General features: G+C 51.3%; 1 protein-coding gene across 1 annotated transcript; it reads left to right on the top strand.

Moving 5' to 3' along the window:
• The first annotated feature begins 4,136 nt into the window (after nt 1–4,136).
• SDS (serine dehydratase) lies at nt 4,137–12,186 on the top strand. Its single transcript, XM_061141851.1, has 8 exons — nt 4,137–4,289; nt 7,580–7,734; nt 8,013–8,052; nt 8,255–8,394; nt 8,493–8,584; nt 9,354–9,581; nt 10,348–10,472; nt 11,550–12,186. The coding sequence occupies exons 2-8, from the start codon at nt 7,585–7,587 to the stop codon at nt 11,753–11,755; spliced, it is 981 nt and encodes a 326-aa protein (XP_060997834.1). The 5' UTR covers nt 4,137–4,289; nt 7,580–7,584; the 3' UTR covers nt 11,756–12,186.
• Nucleotides 12,187–13,288: the final 1,102 nt, after the last annotated feature.

Genomic DNA, 13,288 nt, shown 5'->3' with positions numbered 1-13,288 from the left:
CTCAATGGATGTGAGTTTGAGCAAGCTCCAGGAGATGGTGAAGGACTGGGAAGCCTGGCATGCTTCAGTCAATGGGGTAGCAAAGAGTCGGACACTACTGAGTGACTGAACAACAATTCCAAAGAACTTAATGAGGGTTTTTATAATCATGGGTCAAAGGTAGGGTCTCTAACAAGATTACGGTGTGAGCAGGACTTGCAGTGCCTTAAGTCTCAGTTGGTCTTCTAATCTTGATGAACTTTCCTGGTCTGTTTAACCTTGCTTCAGATGATTTCTCACCCTACTCCAGGACTCTTGCCTGGAAAATCCCATGGACGGAGGAGCCTGGTGGGCTGCAGTCCATGGGGTCACTAAGAGTCGGACACGTCTGAGCGACTTCACTTTCACTTTTCACTTTCATGCATTGGAGAAGGAAATGGCAACCCACTCCAGTGTTCTTGCCTGGAGAATCCCAGGGACGGGGGAGCCTGGTGGGCTGCCGTCTATGAGGTCACACAGTCGGACACGACTGAAGTGACTTCGCAGCAGGTGATGTCTTGGCTACTCCTCTTTTGGTTAGTAACTGTTCAAATTGTCCTTTGGAACTCAGGAAAGGTCATAATGGCTGGAGTCTTAAAACGGGGGACAGAAATGCCTCCATATCTGGGAACCCCACAGGGCCCTGCTAGGTTTCAGGGTGATGACAGTACTCTAAACTGATACTCTGTAAATGGGTGAATTGTAGGCCTCGTGAATCATATCTCAATAAAGTCACTTTTCTAAAAAAAATGCCCAGACAGGATGTCAACAATGACAGACATTTTGTCTCTTTCTTTTTGGTTCTTATATGACTGATTTCTTTAATTTGGTGTTTTTCAGATCATAGCCATTATCCATTCTTTAAAAAAAAAAAAAAAGTCTTTATTGATTTTGCTACTATATTGCCTCTGTTTTATGTTTTGGTCCCTTTGGCCACGAGTCATGGGGGATCTTAGGTCCCCAGCCAGGGATTGAACCTGCACCCCCTGCACTGGAAGTCAAAGTCTTAACCACTGGACCAGCAGGGAAGTCCTTGTGATTCATACTTGTTGAAGCAAATGGAACAGTACTAGAGGTCAAAAGAAAGATTTAGTCATCTTGTTTCCCACCCCCTAAACAGGGAGCTATCCCATTGGAATGGTGATTAATCCAGCATTTAAAACAGTTGCCTTTCTCGTGGCGTTAGTGGTCGGTCACTAAGTTGTGTCTGACTCTTTTGCAACCCCATGGACTGTATCCCTCCTGGCTCCTTTGTCTGTGGGATTTCCCAGGCGAGAATACTGGAATGGGTTGCCATTTCCTTCTCCAGGGGATCTTTCAGACCCAAGGATTGAATTCATGTCACTTGCATTAGCAGGTGGATTCTTTACCACTGAACCACCTGGAAAGCTTTCCTTGTACAAAGGTAGCCTCAAAAGCCTAAATCTGGGATATCTGATTGTGGCCAGATGCCCTCCCAACTTGCATCCCCAACCCACTCCCTCTCACCCCATCAGCTTTGTGTCCATAAAGGACTCAGAATTCCTAAATTTGCCTTTGACAACTAAAAAATGTCACTTGTCTCCTGGTTCTCGAAGAATGAAGTTGCTAGCCATTGCATTCGCTGACGTTTGACACACCCTGCCCAAAAGGAGGTCAGGGCTGCCATCAGGAATGAGGCCCTCTGAGCTCTGGGAAAACCAACAGAACAGGTCTTAGGACAGTTGGATATTTCCAGGAGAAGTTTTTAGGAACCCGATTTCTTATATCTTCTCACATCTAGAAAGGCACTAAAATCATTAATGGAGAATTCTGATCCTGGTGATCAGCAGCAACCTTCTACCGAGAGGTATACCCCTTTCACCAAACCGTATATATATATACTGACCTCCCCACCCTCTTTGGAGCAGTTCCTGTGAGCTTCCTGGGAGGGTATCTGCCCGGCTATTGTCCTCAGTCAGTTCCCAAATAAAACTGAAACTCGCAACTCTCACCTTGTACATTTTTATTTCAGTCGACACATTTCATCCTTGCCTCCTGGGCGATCTTGGGCAATTTTATTTTATCTCTGAGCCTGTTTCTTCACCTGTGACATGGGACTCAAAATGCCCACTCACCTGGTTGTCTCAGGGGTAAGTGAAGCCCCACATCACATAGGAAATACTTGACATGGAATCAGGCACAAGCAGATGCTCGGGTGAGATAAGCACCAGCTGTATACACTCAGGGGGCGGGGGCTACACGTGAGCCTCCCGATGCCCACTCCCTTCAGCTCCGCCAACCTGGATCCCCAGCACACACCCGGGAATGTTCCACTAGGGAGGGGGCTTGGAAGTACCTGTGGAAGGTCAGAGGGGGCCCGCAAGAGGGGACAGCCTGTCCCATGGAGACAAATGTGCAGGCTATTTGTATTCTCTCTGCCTTCTATGGGCTTCTCTGGTAGCTCAGCTGGTAAAGAATCCTCCTATAATGCAGGAGACCCCGGGCTGATTCCTGGGTCAAGAAGATCCCCTGGAGAAGGGATAGGTTACCCACTGCGGTATACTTGGGCTTCCCTCGTGGCTCAGCTGGGAAAGAATCCACCTGCAATGCATGAGATCTGGATTCGATCCCTGGGTTGGGAAGATCCCCTGGAGGAGGGCATGGCAACCCACTCCAGTACTTGCCTGGCAAATCTGCATGGACAGAGGAGCCTGGCGGGCTGCAGTCCACAGGGTCGCTGAAGGGGCCAGGAAGAAAGCCGGCGGGATGCATGTGGGTGTGGTGTTCATGCATGCGCACCACATACAGACCCCTGCACACAGCCAGAGACAGACTGAGGCTTGGCACGGGGCCAGGAGGCCAAATCTTCCACTTCTGTGATGAAGATGATGATAATGAGGGTAGTGATGGCTGCCAGCACTTACTGAACAGTCACCGGACCCCAGGCCTGTTACGTAAATATATTATGGTGTCATCTAATCTTATAAGGGTGATACTAATATTATCCCCATTTTACAGATGAGCAAACAGAGTCCCCAGGACACAATATGACTCACCTGGAGCCACACATCTAGTGAAGGGCAGAGCCAGGAACCCTGACCCCTCTAGGTCTTACCTATATTGCCCCTTTAGGACAAGAGAGTTATAAAGAATAACAGGGGATGGCAATTTTAAAAACTTGTGTTCAGCCTTTGTGATTAAGTAATATCAGTGGCTTATCATGTCCCTATTCCTGTTGAATTTCACTTTGAAATTTTATATCCCCAATACTTATGACACTTGGGATTTTTCTGAGTTCTCCTTTTAATGCTTAAAAATATGTTGACACAGGACTTGCCTGATGGTCCAGTGGTTAAGGCCCCGCGCTGCCAATTCAGGGGGTATGGGTTCCATACCTGGTCGAGAAACTGAGATCCCACGTGCCCTGCTGAGCAGCCAAAAGCTTTTAAATTACATGTACATTGACATGATGGTTCCATTCTTAACCCATGACCTGGGCATGAAATAGTTTAATGTCATTGGAATTTGAAGAATATTAATCATGCGTGTATGGGGAAATAAGTTCTGGTAAGCTGTTATGAAATTGAAACTAAAAGCAGGTGAAAAAAGCACTTTTGTGTTTCTCTATATGGTCAAGAACCAGTCCTCTTGCATCATAAGGGTGATTATTCATCATTTTTCTTTTGCTTTACAGCACAAACAAACGTGTGAGTTTCTAAACTCAATAAATAAATAAAAGTTAAAACCTGTGTTCAGATTGCAGATTTAGGGTTTCCCCTGCTGCGTCCAGGAGCTAGCTCATCCTTCTTACTGTATGCCTCAGTTTCCTTTTCTGTAAGATGGGGATAATAATAGCATACACTTCCTCCCTGGTTTGATTCTTGACCACTGAGCGCCAAGCAAGTGCTTGCAAAGATAAGTGCCTTATTTCACATCCTTATCTGGCAGCTTCCTAGAAGCTGTGGTGAAGTAGGTATTTGTCCTGAAATGAAGCTGAGGGTGGAGAAGGGGCGTGGCTAGCGGGACTGGGAGAAAGACCCTGCTAGAGGGGCGTTCCCTTCCGGGAAGCCCCTAGAGCCAAGAGGCGGGGCCTGGCGGGGGTGTGGCCGATCCTGGTGTCCCATTGGCTGCTCAGATGCCCCAGGGGAATAAAGCCCGGACCCGTTAGTACCTGGGACAATTCTGAAGACACGCTACCCCTCCTACTCGTCAAGTCTGTGGACCGGCTATCCAGCTGGTCCATCTAGACCATCTCCAGTCTATTCCTCCTTTGCCTGACGCTCAGACACCCAGCTCCTCACCTTTCTCCGGTAAGCCGCCCTATCCATCCACACCTCCATCCGCAGGACTGGAGTGTCTGCGGCCACCTTGGGTTTTCCCTGGGCAAGAGAGGGAGAAAGAGTCAGATAAGCGTAAAATCCCAGCTTTGAAGCCAGACTGCTGGGTTCACTGCCAGCTTTGCACCTCGGTTTCCTCATCTGTACAGTGGAGGTAATAATAACAGAATCTTCCTCTTAAGGTGGTTGTGAGTATTGGAAGCGGGGAGTCTTAACCACAATCCCAGTCCTAATAAGAGTGAATTTTTATTTATTTATTTGGCTGGTTGGGTCTTAGTTGCAGCACACAGGATCTTTGTGTCACATGGGGATCTCCCAGGGACTCTAGCTAGTTGTGGCATGTAGGGTCTCAGGTTCTCATTCACCCAGAATCCATGGAGACAGACCTCCCCCCTCCCCCACCTACTGTGTCCTGGAGAAAGCTTGGACTCTGGGCCTAGGCTGCCTGGTTCAAATCTCACCTCTTCTCTTTGTAATTACATGGCGACTTAGTGGTTAGGACTCCATGCGCTCACTGCTTGAGGGCACGGGTTCAATCCCTGATTGGGGAGCTAAGATCACACAAGTCTTGAGACATGGCCATTAAAAAAAAAAAGAATCCCTTCTCTGCTAGTCACTCCCTGTGTGACCTTGGACAAGCCAATACTGCAGTTTCTTTTTTTTTGAAAAGTTTTAATTCGTTTCTTTGTTTTTGGCTGCACTGGGTGCACTCAGACTTTTCCTCTAGTTGCGGCGAATGGGGGCTACTCTAGCTGCCGTGTGCGGGCTTCTCACTGCGGTGGCTTCTCTTGTTGCGGAACACGGGCTCTAGCGCAGGCAGGCTTCAGTAGTTGGAGCACTCGGGCTCAGTCGTTGTGGCAGAGGGGCCTAGTTGAGCCTCGGGACGTGGAGTCTTCCCAGAGCAGGGATCGAACCCATGCTAGGTGGATTCTTTCTGTCATGATGCTGGGGCTTGATTGGACTCAGCCAGGCAGTTCTCACTTGGGTCTCTTCTCGGGGGCTGCACTGTGATAACGGTAGCTGGGCTAGAGTCTTCCCTAAGTCAGGCGCCATGTCTGCCCATCAGCTGGGATATCAGCTGGACACATTAGGCGGGGCACCTCCCTGGGGCCCCCGGCATGCCGCCAGGGCTTGTTCCCATCTTGGCAGCTGGGCTCATACAGGGAGCTTCCCAGCTGCCTGGCAGCTCGGTCGCCTTGTATGACCCGGCCTTGAGAGCCATGCTGGGCTCCAGCCAGATGACACAGGGCTGTCAGTAATGGACAGTGTCTATCTCTTCACGACTCCCTGTTCAGTGGCCTCCTGTTAGTAGCTTGAAATGTCACAGACGTGCAGACACTAGAAGTCAAGGTTTCTTCCCCTTTGGCGAGGCTATCATTAGACACTCACCAGCACGTCACTGCTTGGAGGGAGTCACTTAGTGTTCGTTTCCCTGCAGTCACAGTCCCTCCCCCTACGCCCCCCCCCCCTCCACCCAGGGTTCAAGGGAAGGAAGTGTAGACCTGACCCCACCTTCCACCTAGAAAAGCCTCAGTGTTGCATCATAAGCGGTGTGTGAGGGGTAGGAATTGCTCAGCGATCAATCTGGAAAACACAATCAGAGCCTGTTTCCTCAACAGGAGAACTGGACAATAACATTAGGCAATTATCCTGGGCATTTCCTAGGGCTGGTAGAAAGATTAAGTGAGTTAATATCTGTGAAACTTAAGAAAATGCCTGGCACATGGTAATCACTTTAAATATTTATGTGTTTACTTGTGTGGCTGCCTCAAGTCTTACTTGCAGCACGCAGCATCTTTGTGTCATGCAGGATCTTTTCTTGTGGCTTGTAGTCCCTAGTTGTGGTGTGCCGGCTGAGCGGCTCTGCGGTATGTGGGATCTTAGTTCCCCAACCAAGGATCGAACCTATATCCTCTTGCCTTGCAAGACAGATTCTTAACCACTGGAACACCAGGGAAGTCCTGGTAATCACTTTATAAGTGAATGTTAAATAATATAATAGTTATTACAAAAAAAAAACAATAATAAAAAGCTTCCCCTAATGGGTACAGGGTTTTCCAAAGATTAGTTGTTTTTATTAAGCTTTTATTGGAATATAGTTGCTTTACATTGTGGTGTTGGTTTCTGCCTTACAACAACCTGAATCAGCTATATGTATACATATATCCCCTCCCTCTTGAACCTCCGTCCCACCCCCCTGCCCCATCCCACCCTCCCATGTCATCACAGAGCACTGGGCTGAGATCCTTATGTTATAGAGCAGCTTCCCACTAGCTGTCTATTCTACCCACGGTGCTGTATATATGTCAACACTGCTCTCTCAGTTCATCCCACCCTCTCCTTCTCCTGCTGGTCCGCAAGTCCTCTCTGTGTCTGAGTCTCTATTCCTGCCCTGCAAATAGTTCATCACTACCGTGCTTCTAGATTCCGTGTATATGCGTTGATATATGATATTCGCTTTTCTCTCTCTGACTTACTTCACTCTCAGAGATTAGTTTTTAAAGATGTGTAATTTAAATATGTAATAAACAGGCACACAGCAAAATATTGAAATGGTACAGAAGCAGGTGCCATGTGCCTGTCCTCCCCAGGGCCCCCCCACCCTGACGGGTTTCTTGTGTGTTTTCTGAGATGTCTTGTACACATGGATTGTGGGTGTGCATACGTATCCTTGAAGTTTTTGCACAAACTAGACCTGATATCCTGCCCCTGGGTTTTAGCCATAATCTTGCTGCTCATTCTGAGTCAACACCCACAAGTCTATTTCTTCCTCATAGTCTTCAAAAGCTGCAAGGTCTAGATGTTATTTTTCTTTTTTTGACCATGCCTCTCGGCTTGTGAGATCTTAGTTCCTCAACCAGGGATCTAACCCAGGCCCTCAACAATAAGAGCACAGAGTGATAACCACTGGAGCTCCAGGGAATTCCCTGGATGTCATTTCTGATGTTAATAGCTTCCCAGCATAATGTATGTGTGTGTTGGGGTGGGTAGGAGGTGGGCAGGGGTAGGGGGAGAGAAGATGACCTCTGCCCATTTTACAGATGAGGCAGCTGAGGCCAAAGGGAGATTCCTTGTCCGATAACAAGTTGGTGGCCGAGTTGCGATTTGAACTCAGGTCTCCAGGATGCTATAATCTGGCACTTGTCCTCGGCCTCCTGGGAAGTTAGGGACAGGGTCCTTCCCAGCCCCAGTGCGACTGAGTGGCAGCAGCTGACGCCAGGGCCAACTCCCCTGACCCTCTGGGTTTCTTTCCTTTCTCCCAGCGGTGATGTCGCGAAGACCCCTGCACGAGGAGACCCCTGTCCGTGACAGCATGACTCTGTCCAAAGTGGCCGGCACCACGGTCTATCTCAAGATAGACAGTTCCCAGCCCTCCGGCTCCTTCAAGATCCGGGGCATCGGACACCTCTGCACAACGGTACAGCCTCATCCAGGCAGATGCCCTCTGTGGACAGGGCGGGGCCACTCACTGCCATGTGACATCCTCGGAGTTCCAGGCTGGGCCCTGCTGACTCCCCACAGGCACCCTCCATCGGCACCTCCCCTGGTTAAAGGGTGTCAGCCCAGACGGTCCCCTCGTGGACTGATCCCAGAGCCATCAGTGACCTTCCTCTCCTTCATCTTTCCCTGAACCAGTTAGTATCTTTGGGGAGAAAAGATGTCAGGCCTGATCCTCTCCCCTGTCTGTCTCCACAGTGGGCTGAACGAGGCTGTGAACATTTCGTCTGCTCCTCAGGTAAGTGGCCGGCACGCCTCCTGTCCTCTGCGGTGTGTCCTGGGGTCAGGTGCTCCATCACTCTGAGCCCCGGTTTCCCCAGCAATGAATGAGCCGTTGCAAACATCTGTAGAAGTCCCAGTTTAGAATTCCAGGGGGAGGCCAGCCCTCACCCAGGGAGGGTTCAACCGCACTAACACTGTCTACCCTCCACCCCTGGTAGCGGGCAATGCAGGCATGGCAGCCGCCTATGCGGCCAGGAAGCTGGGCATCCCCGCCACGATTGTTGTGCCCAGCACCACGCCTGCCCTCACCATCCAGCGGCTCAAGAATGAGGGCGCCATGGTCAAAGTGGTGGGTGAGGTGAGTACCAACCTGGAGCCGGGGCCACAGAGGGCACCGGGGCACAGGGCCAAGTCTGCCGGCCCCTCATCCCTCGTGCCTTCTCTGTGATCTTGCAGACATTGGATGAAGCCATCAGGGTGGCCAAGGACCTTGAGAAAAACAACTCAGGCTGGGTCTACATCCCTCCCTTTGATGACCCCCTCATCTGGTATGTGGAGCCCCCAGTCAACCAGGGTGGGTAGTGACCATGCCTCTACATCACTGAGTGGACACCTTCCCAATACACACTATCACACACAGCAGCATACACGTGTGTGCACATCACATAGAAGCACACACACAGGCATGGCCGCTGGTGCCCACATCTATCTGTGTCAGTGCCCGTTCTCCTGGACCATGGGCCAATGCTTGGGCTCAGATACACAGGTGTGTGTGTGTGTGTGTGTCATTGGGGCCTCCGGAAGCAGAACCTGAGACAAAGATTTCAGAGAAAGCGGTTAACTTGGGGGGTGACTTATTTGAATACTGGGGAAGCGAGATGAGGAAGGAAGGGTGCTGATGGACTGGTGACCACTGTGGTCAGCAGGAGCTTAATCCCTCAGGGGCCCCTGGGAGCCAGCATGGACCATGAACCAGGGTTGCGGTAGAGGATGTTGGGCAAGGAGTGTCTGTGCATCAATTCCTGTAATTCTTAATTCCTATAATGGATTGAGGGCTGTTTCCGGGGGTTTCATTTCCTGGCACCACCAGCTGCCACATTCACCATGCTCCAGAGGCTAGAGGAAGACAGGCAGAGATGCAGGTGTTGGCAGCTGGAAATAGGGTGGAGTCAGGTTTGAGGGCACCAGCCTCAAGGCCCATCAGTTGCCTGGGATGAGGGCAAACAGGTGGTAAGGGGCATCTTTAGGACCCCTGCCTGGTGTCTCCAGGCAGCCCAGCCCTAACCTGCACCCCCCTTCCCCACCCACCTCCTCCAGGGAAGGCCACTCTTCCATCGTGAAGGAGCTGAAGGAGACGATGACCGAAAAGCCAGGGGCCATCGTGCTGGCAGTAGGGGGTGGAGGCCTCTTGTGTGGAGTGGTCCAGGGGCTGGTGGAGGTGGGCTGGAGGGACGTGCCCATCATCACCATGGAGACCATTGGAGCCGAGAGCTTCCACGCTTCCACCAAGGCCGGCAAGCTCGTCACCCTGCCCCGCATTACCAGGTAAGCAGCCAGGGAGGCTGTCACTATGTTCAGCAAGTGTTGTGGGGAGCTCCCCACTCGGTGCTGGCGGCGAGGTAGATCCCCATGCCAGCCCCATTTTGCAGGTGAGGAAACTGAGGCTTTGGTCACCTAGGGTCACGCAGCCAGTGAGTGGTATGGCTATTAATGAAGTCTGTGTGACTCTGTACCAAGAACATCACACTTCCTCGCATGAAAAGGCTAACATTGATCCTTCATTGGGTTCCTCTGTGGTAGGGTTTAACACACCTCACTAACTTACCATTTATTGAGCCTCTAATACGTGCAAGGCACTGGCTGATCCTGGGGAGACAGTGGTGAATAAACACAGCTCCTGTTCCCAAGGGGTTCATATCCCAGCCCCAAACCTTTCCCAGATGGTGTTTGACTAGCATTAGGTTTAGCCACATTATACAGGAGTCCAAAATAACAGTGGTTTAAACAAAATTGAACTTTATTTCCTCTCATATAAAAAAGTCTAGCTCCACGAAGCCAGGTGCCCAGGACCCTTGATTTTGTTCTCCATCATCCTCATTGCATAGACTTATGGCCCAAGATAGCTGCTTAGGTGTTGGCTATCACACCCACGCTCCATCTGGCAGGAAGAAGTCAGGGCAGAAGCTGACTCTTTTCCTTTAAAGACACGGATATGTCCACTCACCTCTTATTGTCCAGAAGGTAATCACTTGGTCTGCCTCCCTCTTCTCTCCTGTCTCTTTCCCCTGTTCTCCATCTTTGTCCCTCCCAGTGTTGCCAAAGCCCTGGGCGTGACCACTGTGGCGGCGCAGGCTATGAAGGTGTATCGGGAACACCCCATTTTCTCTGAAGTTGTCTCGGACCAGGAGGCTGTGGCTGCTCTTGAGAAGTTTGTGGGTATGTATGTGCTAAGTCCTTTTGAGACCCAACCCTGCTGGCTAAGGACTATGTGGCTGTCCGATTGGCATGCCAAGGGATGTCATTCGCAATTCTGTCTCCTGTCCCTCTGTGGAACTTCCCATTACTGAAAGTTACTGCAGTCCAGGGGTTAAAACAGAAAGACCGAGGGGACAAATGATAAAAGTCAGATAATGTAAGAGCAGGGGAAAATAACTGCGTATGTAAAATGTTGGTTCTGAGCAATGTAGTCAGGGTGAAAAAGGAAACTATGGGCCTCAGTGTTGGACACAGAGGTGAGTCTGCGACTACGTTGGACTCTTTTTAAAATATCCTTGTGATTCTCTTTTTACTCTTCCAGATAAGCTTTTTTATTTTTGCCACATAGCATGGGCTTCCCAGGTGGCTCAGTGGTAAAGAATCCACCTGCCAATACAGGCGATGTGGGAGACTCGGGGAGACTTTGATCCCTGGGTCGGGAAGATCCCCTGGAGAAGGGAATGGCTACCCACTCCAGTATTCTTGCCTGGAGACTCCCATGGGCAGAGGAGCCTGGAGGGCTACAGTCCATCAGGTCGCAAAGAGTCAGCGAGAGACAATTTAGCAAATAAACAGCAGCAGCAGCAACGTGTGATCTCAGTTGCCCAACCAGGGATCAAACCTGCACCCCATGCAGTGAAAGCGCAGAGTCTTAACTGGACCACCGGGGAAGTCCTGAAGCTGGGCTTTGACGGGGTTCATCCTGGAACAGGGATCTCACACACACACACATACACACACACTTATGCTGCCAATTAATTCTCCCGTACTGGGAGTTAGTTTGGCCAATCAGTGCTGGCACTCTTGCTCAAATGTTAACGCAGTGCCCAGGAAATTACAAGCAAAGCAACTTGTTAGCTCTGATGTTGAAATTCAGCCCTGACTCAGGCCTTCCTTAGAAGGTCAATGGAGGGTAACGATGGGGGGTGGGGGTGGGGTGGTCCAGGACCAGTCTGTGGCCGGGGCTGATAACCGATGGCTTCGCCAGTGACCCGGTGGTTTCCTGGCTCCACCCCCACCATCCCCTTGCTCTGGTAGATGATGAGAAGATCCTGGTGGAGCCCGCCTGTGGGGCCGCCCTGGCCGCCGTCTACAGCAATGTGATTCAGAAGCTGCAAGGACAGGGGAAACTCTGCACCCCTCTGTCCTCCGTTGTGGTCATTGTCTGTGGGGGCAGCAACATCAGCCTGGCGCAGCTGCTGGCACTCAAGAAACAGCTGGGCATGGACGGGCTGCCCCAGTGAGGAGCCTCCCCTGCCCGGGATGCACCCTGGAAGGAGTGGAGTTTTCTGCAGCATGACCCAGCGCCTCATTGTAAACATTATTCCCGTGTCTGCTGGGAGCCCGTGGCCCGCGCCAGCTGGTAACCTGGTTCTCCTGAGACCACTGTGTGTGGAGCGGCCAGAAAGGCAGCAGCCAGCAAGGCTGTGAGCAGAACTCTTCTGAGGCTTTGTTTCTCAGGAAGCCCAAAGCCTACCCTTACTCACTTCTCTTAAATCCACCCCCACCCCCAGCCGTGCCTTGTGGCTTGTGGAATCTTAGTTCCCTGACCAGGGATTGAACCTGCACCCTCAGCAGTGACGGCATGAGTCCAAGCCACTGGACCACTGGGGAATTCCCTTTTCTGTTGTGCAAATTTTCATTTTCGTAAGAAGTGCTTTTTTATTGAAACAAAGCTCCTCTTTGAGTTCTTCTATCATGACTGTCTCCCTCCTTCCCTCCCTTCCACCCCAGCATGCCTGCTGTCATCCCCGGCTCTCAATATCCTCCGTGCCCCCTACCCCTGGGAACCCTGGGGCCCCACATGCAGGCTGGGACCCCAACTCCTGCTGGGAGTGTGTGCCAGGAGGGGGCATCTCTGCATGTCAGGGAGCCAGTGAGGGGCAGCCGTGCTGAAGGAGAGGGGCTTGGGATGAGACACGGGCCTCTAGAGGAGGCAGGACCAGCTGGGAAGGCAGACACAGCCGGGAAGGCAAATCATTCTACTGGGAAGTCCTTCCTGAAAACAGAGTAATTGTATCGCAGAACCACTGGGAGCGGGGTAGTGAGCCCCTTGTTCCTGCGCGCTAAGTCACTTCAATCGTGTCCAACTCTGTGCAACCCCACGGACTGTAGCCTGCCAGATTCCTGTGTCCATGGGATTTCCCAGGCAAGAATACCCGTGTGGGTTGCCTCTTCCTTCTCCAGGGGACCTTCCCAACCCAGGGATCGAACTTGAGTCTCTTATGTCTCCTGCATTGGCAGGCGGGTTCTTTATGCCACTAGCGCCACCTGGGAAGCCCCGGGGGTGTGAACCAATGACGGACACTCACCTCTGGTCCACATCAAGCCAATCCTCTCAAACACAGAACCCTGTCTTCAAGGACAGTACATACTGAAGCCAGTCTATAAACCAGACAGAAGAGGAACCGCCGGGGCTGTCTTGGTCCTGGAGGGAGCCCCCCCAACACCCCTGCACCACCTATAGCAGCCCCTGGGACACCTGGAGCCCCAAGTTTGAGAACCGCCCTAACCCCTCGGGTTACCACACAGATCCACATGGGCTTGCAGAGGGGAAGCCCCACCCCCACCTTGACAAAGAGCAGGTACCGTGAGATTTCAGGGAAAACCCACCCTAGTGAGAGGGATACAGGCTGATTTCCAGCCGGGAGAGACAGAACAGGTACCTAAAATCCAGGAGACAGGGGAGGGATGGGGCGGGGGGAGGGATAGTTAGGGGGTTTGTGGGGCATGGACATGCACACACTGCTATATTTACAATGGGTGACCAACAAGGA

The sequence above is a fragment of the Dama dama genome, chromosome 5, assembly GCF_033118175.1.
Source record: "Dama dama isolate Ldn47 chromosome 5, ASM3311817v1, whole genome shotgun sequence".
Classification (NCBI taxonomy): domain Eukaryota; kingdom Metazoa; phylum Chordata; class Mammalia; order Artiodactyla; family Cervidae; genus Dama; species Dama dama.
Note: the sequence above shows the minus strand (reverse complement) of the source record. Positions and strands in the feature narration are given on the sequence as shown.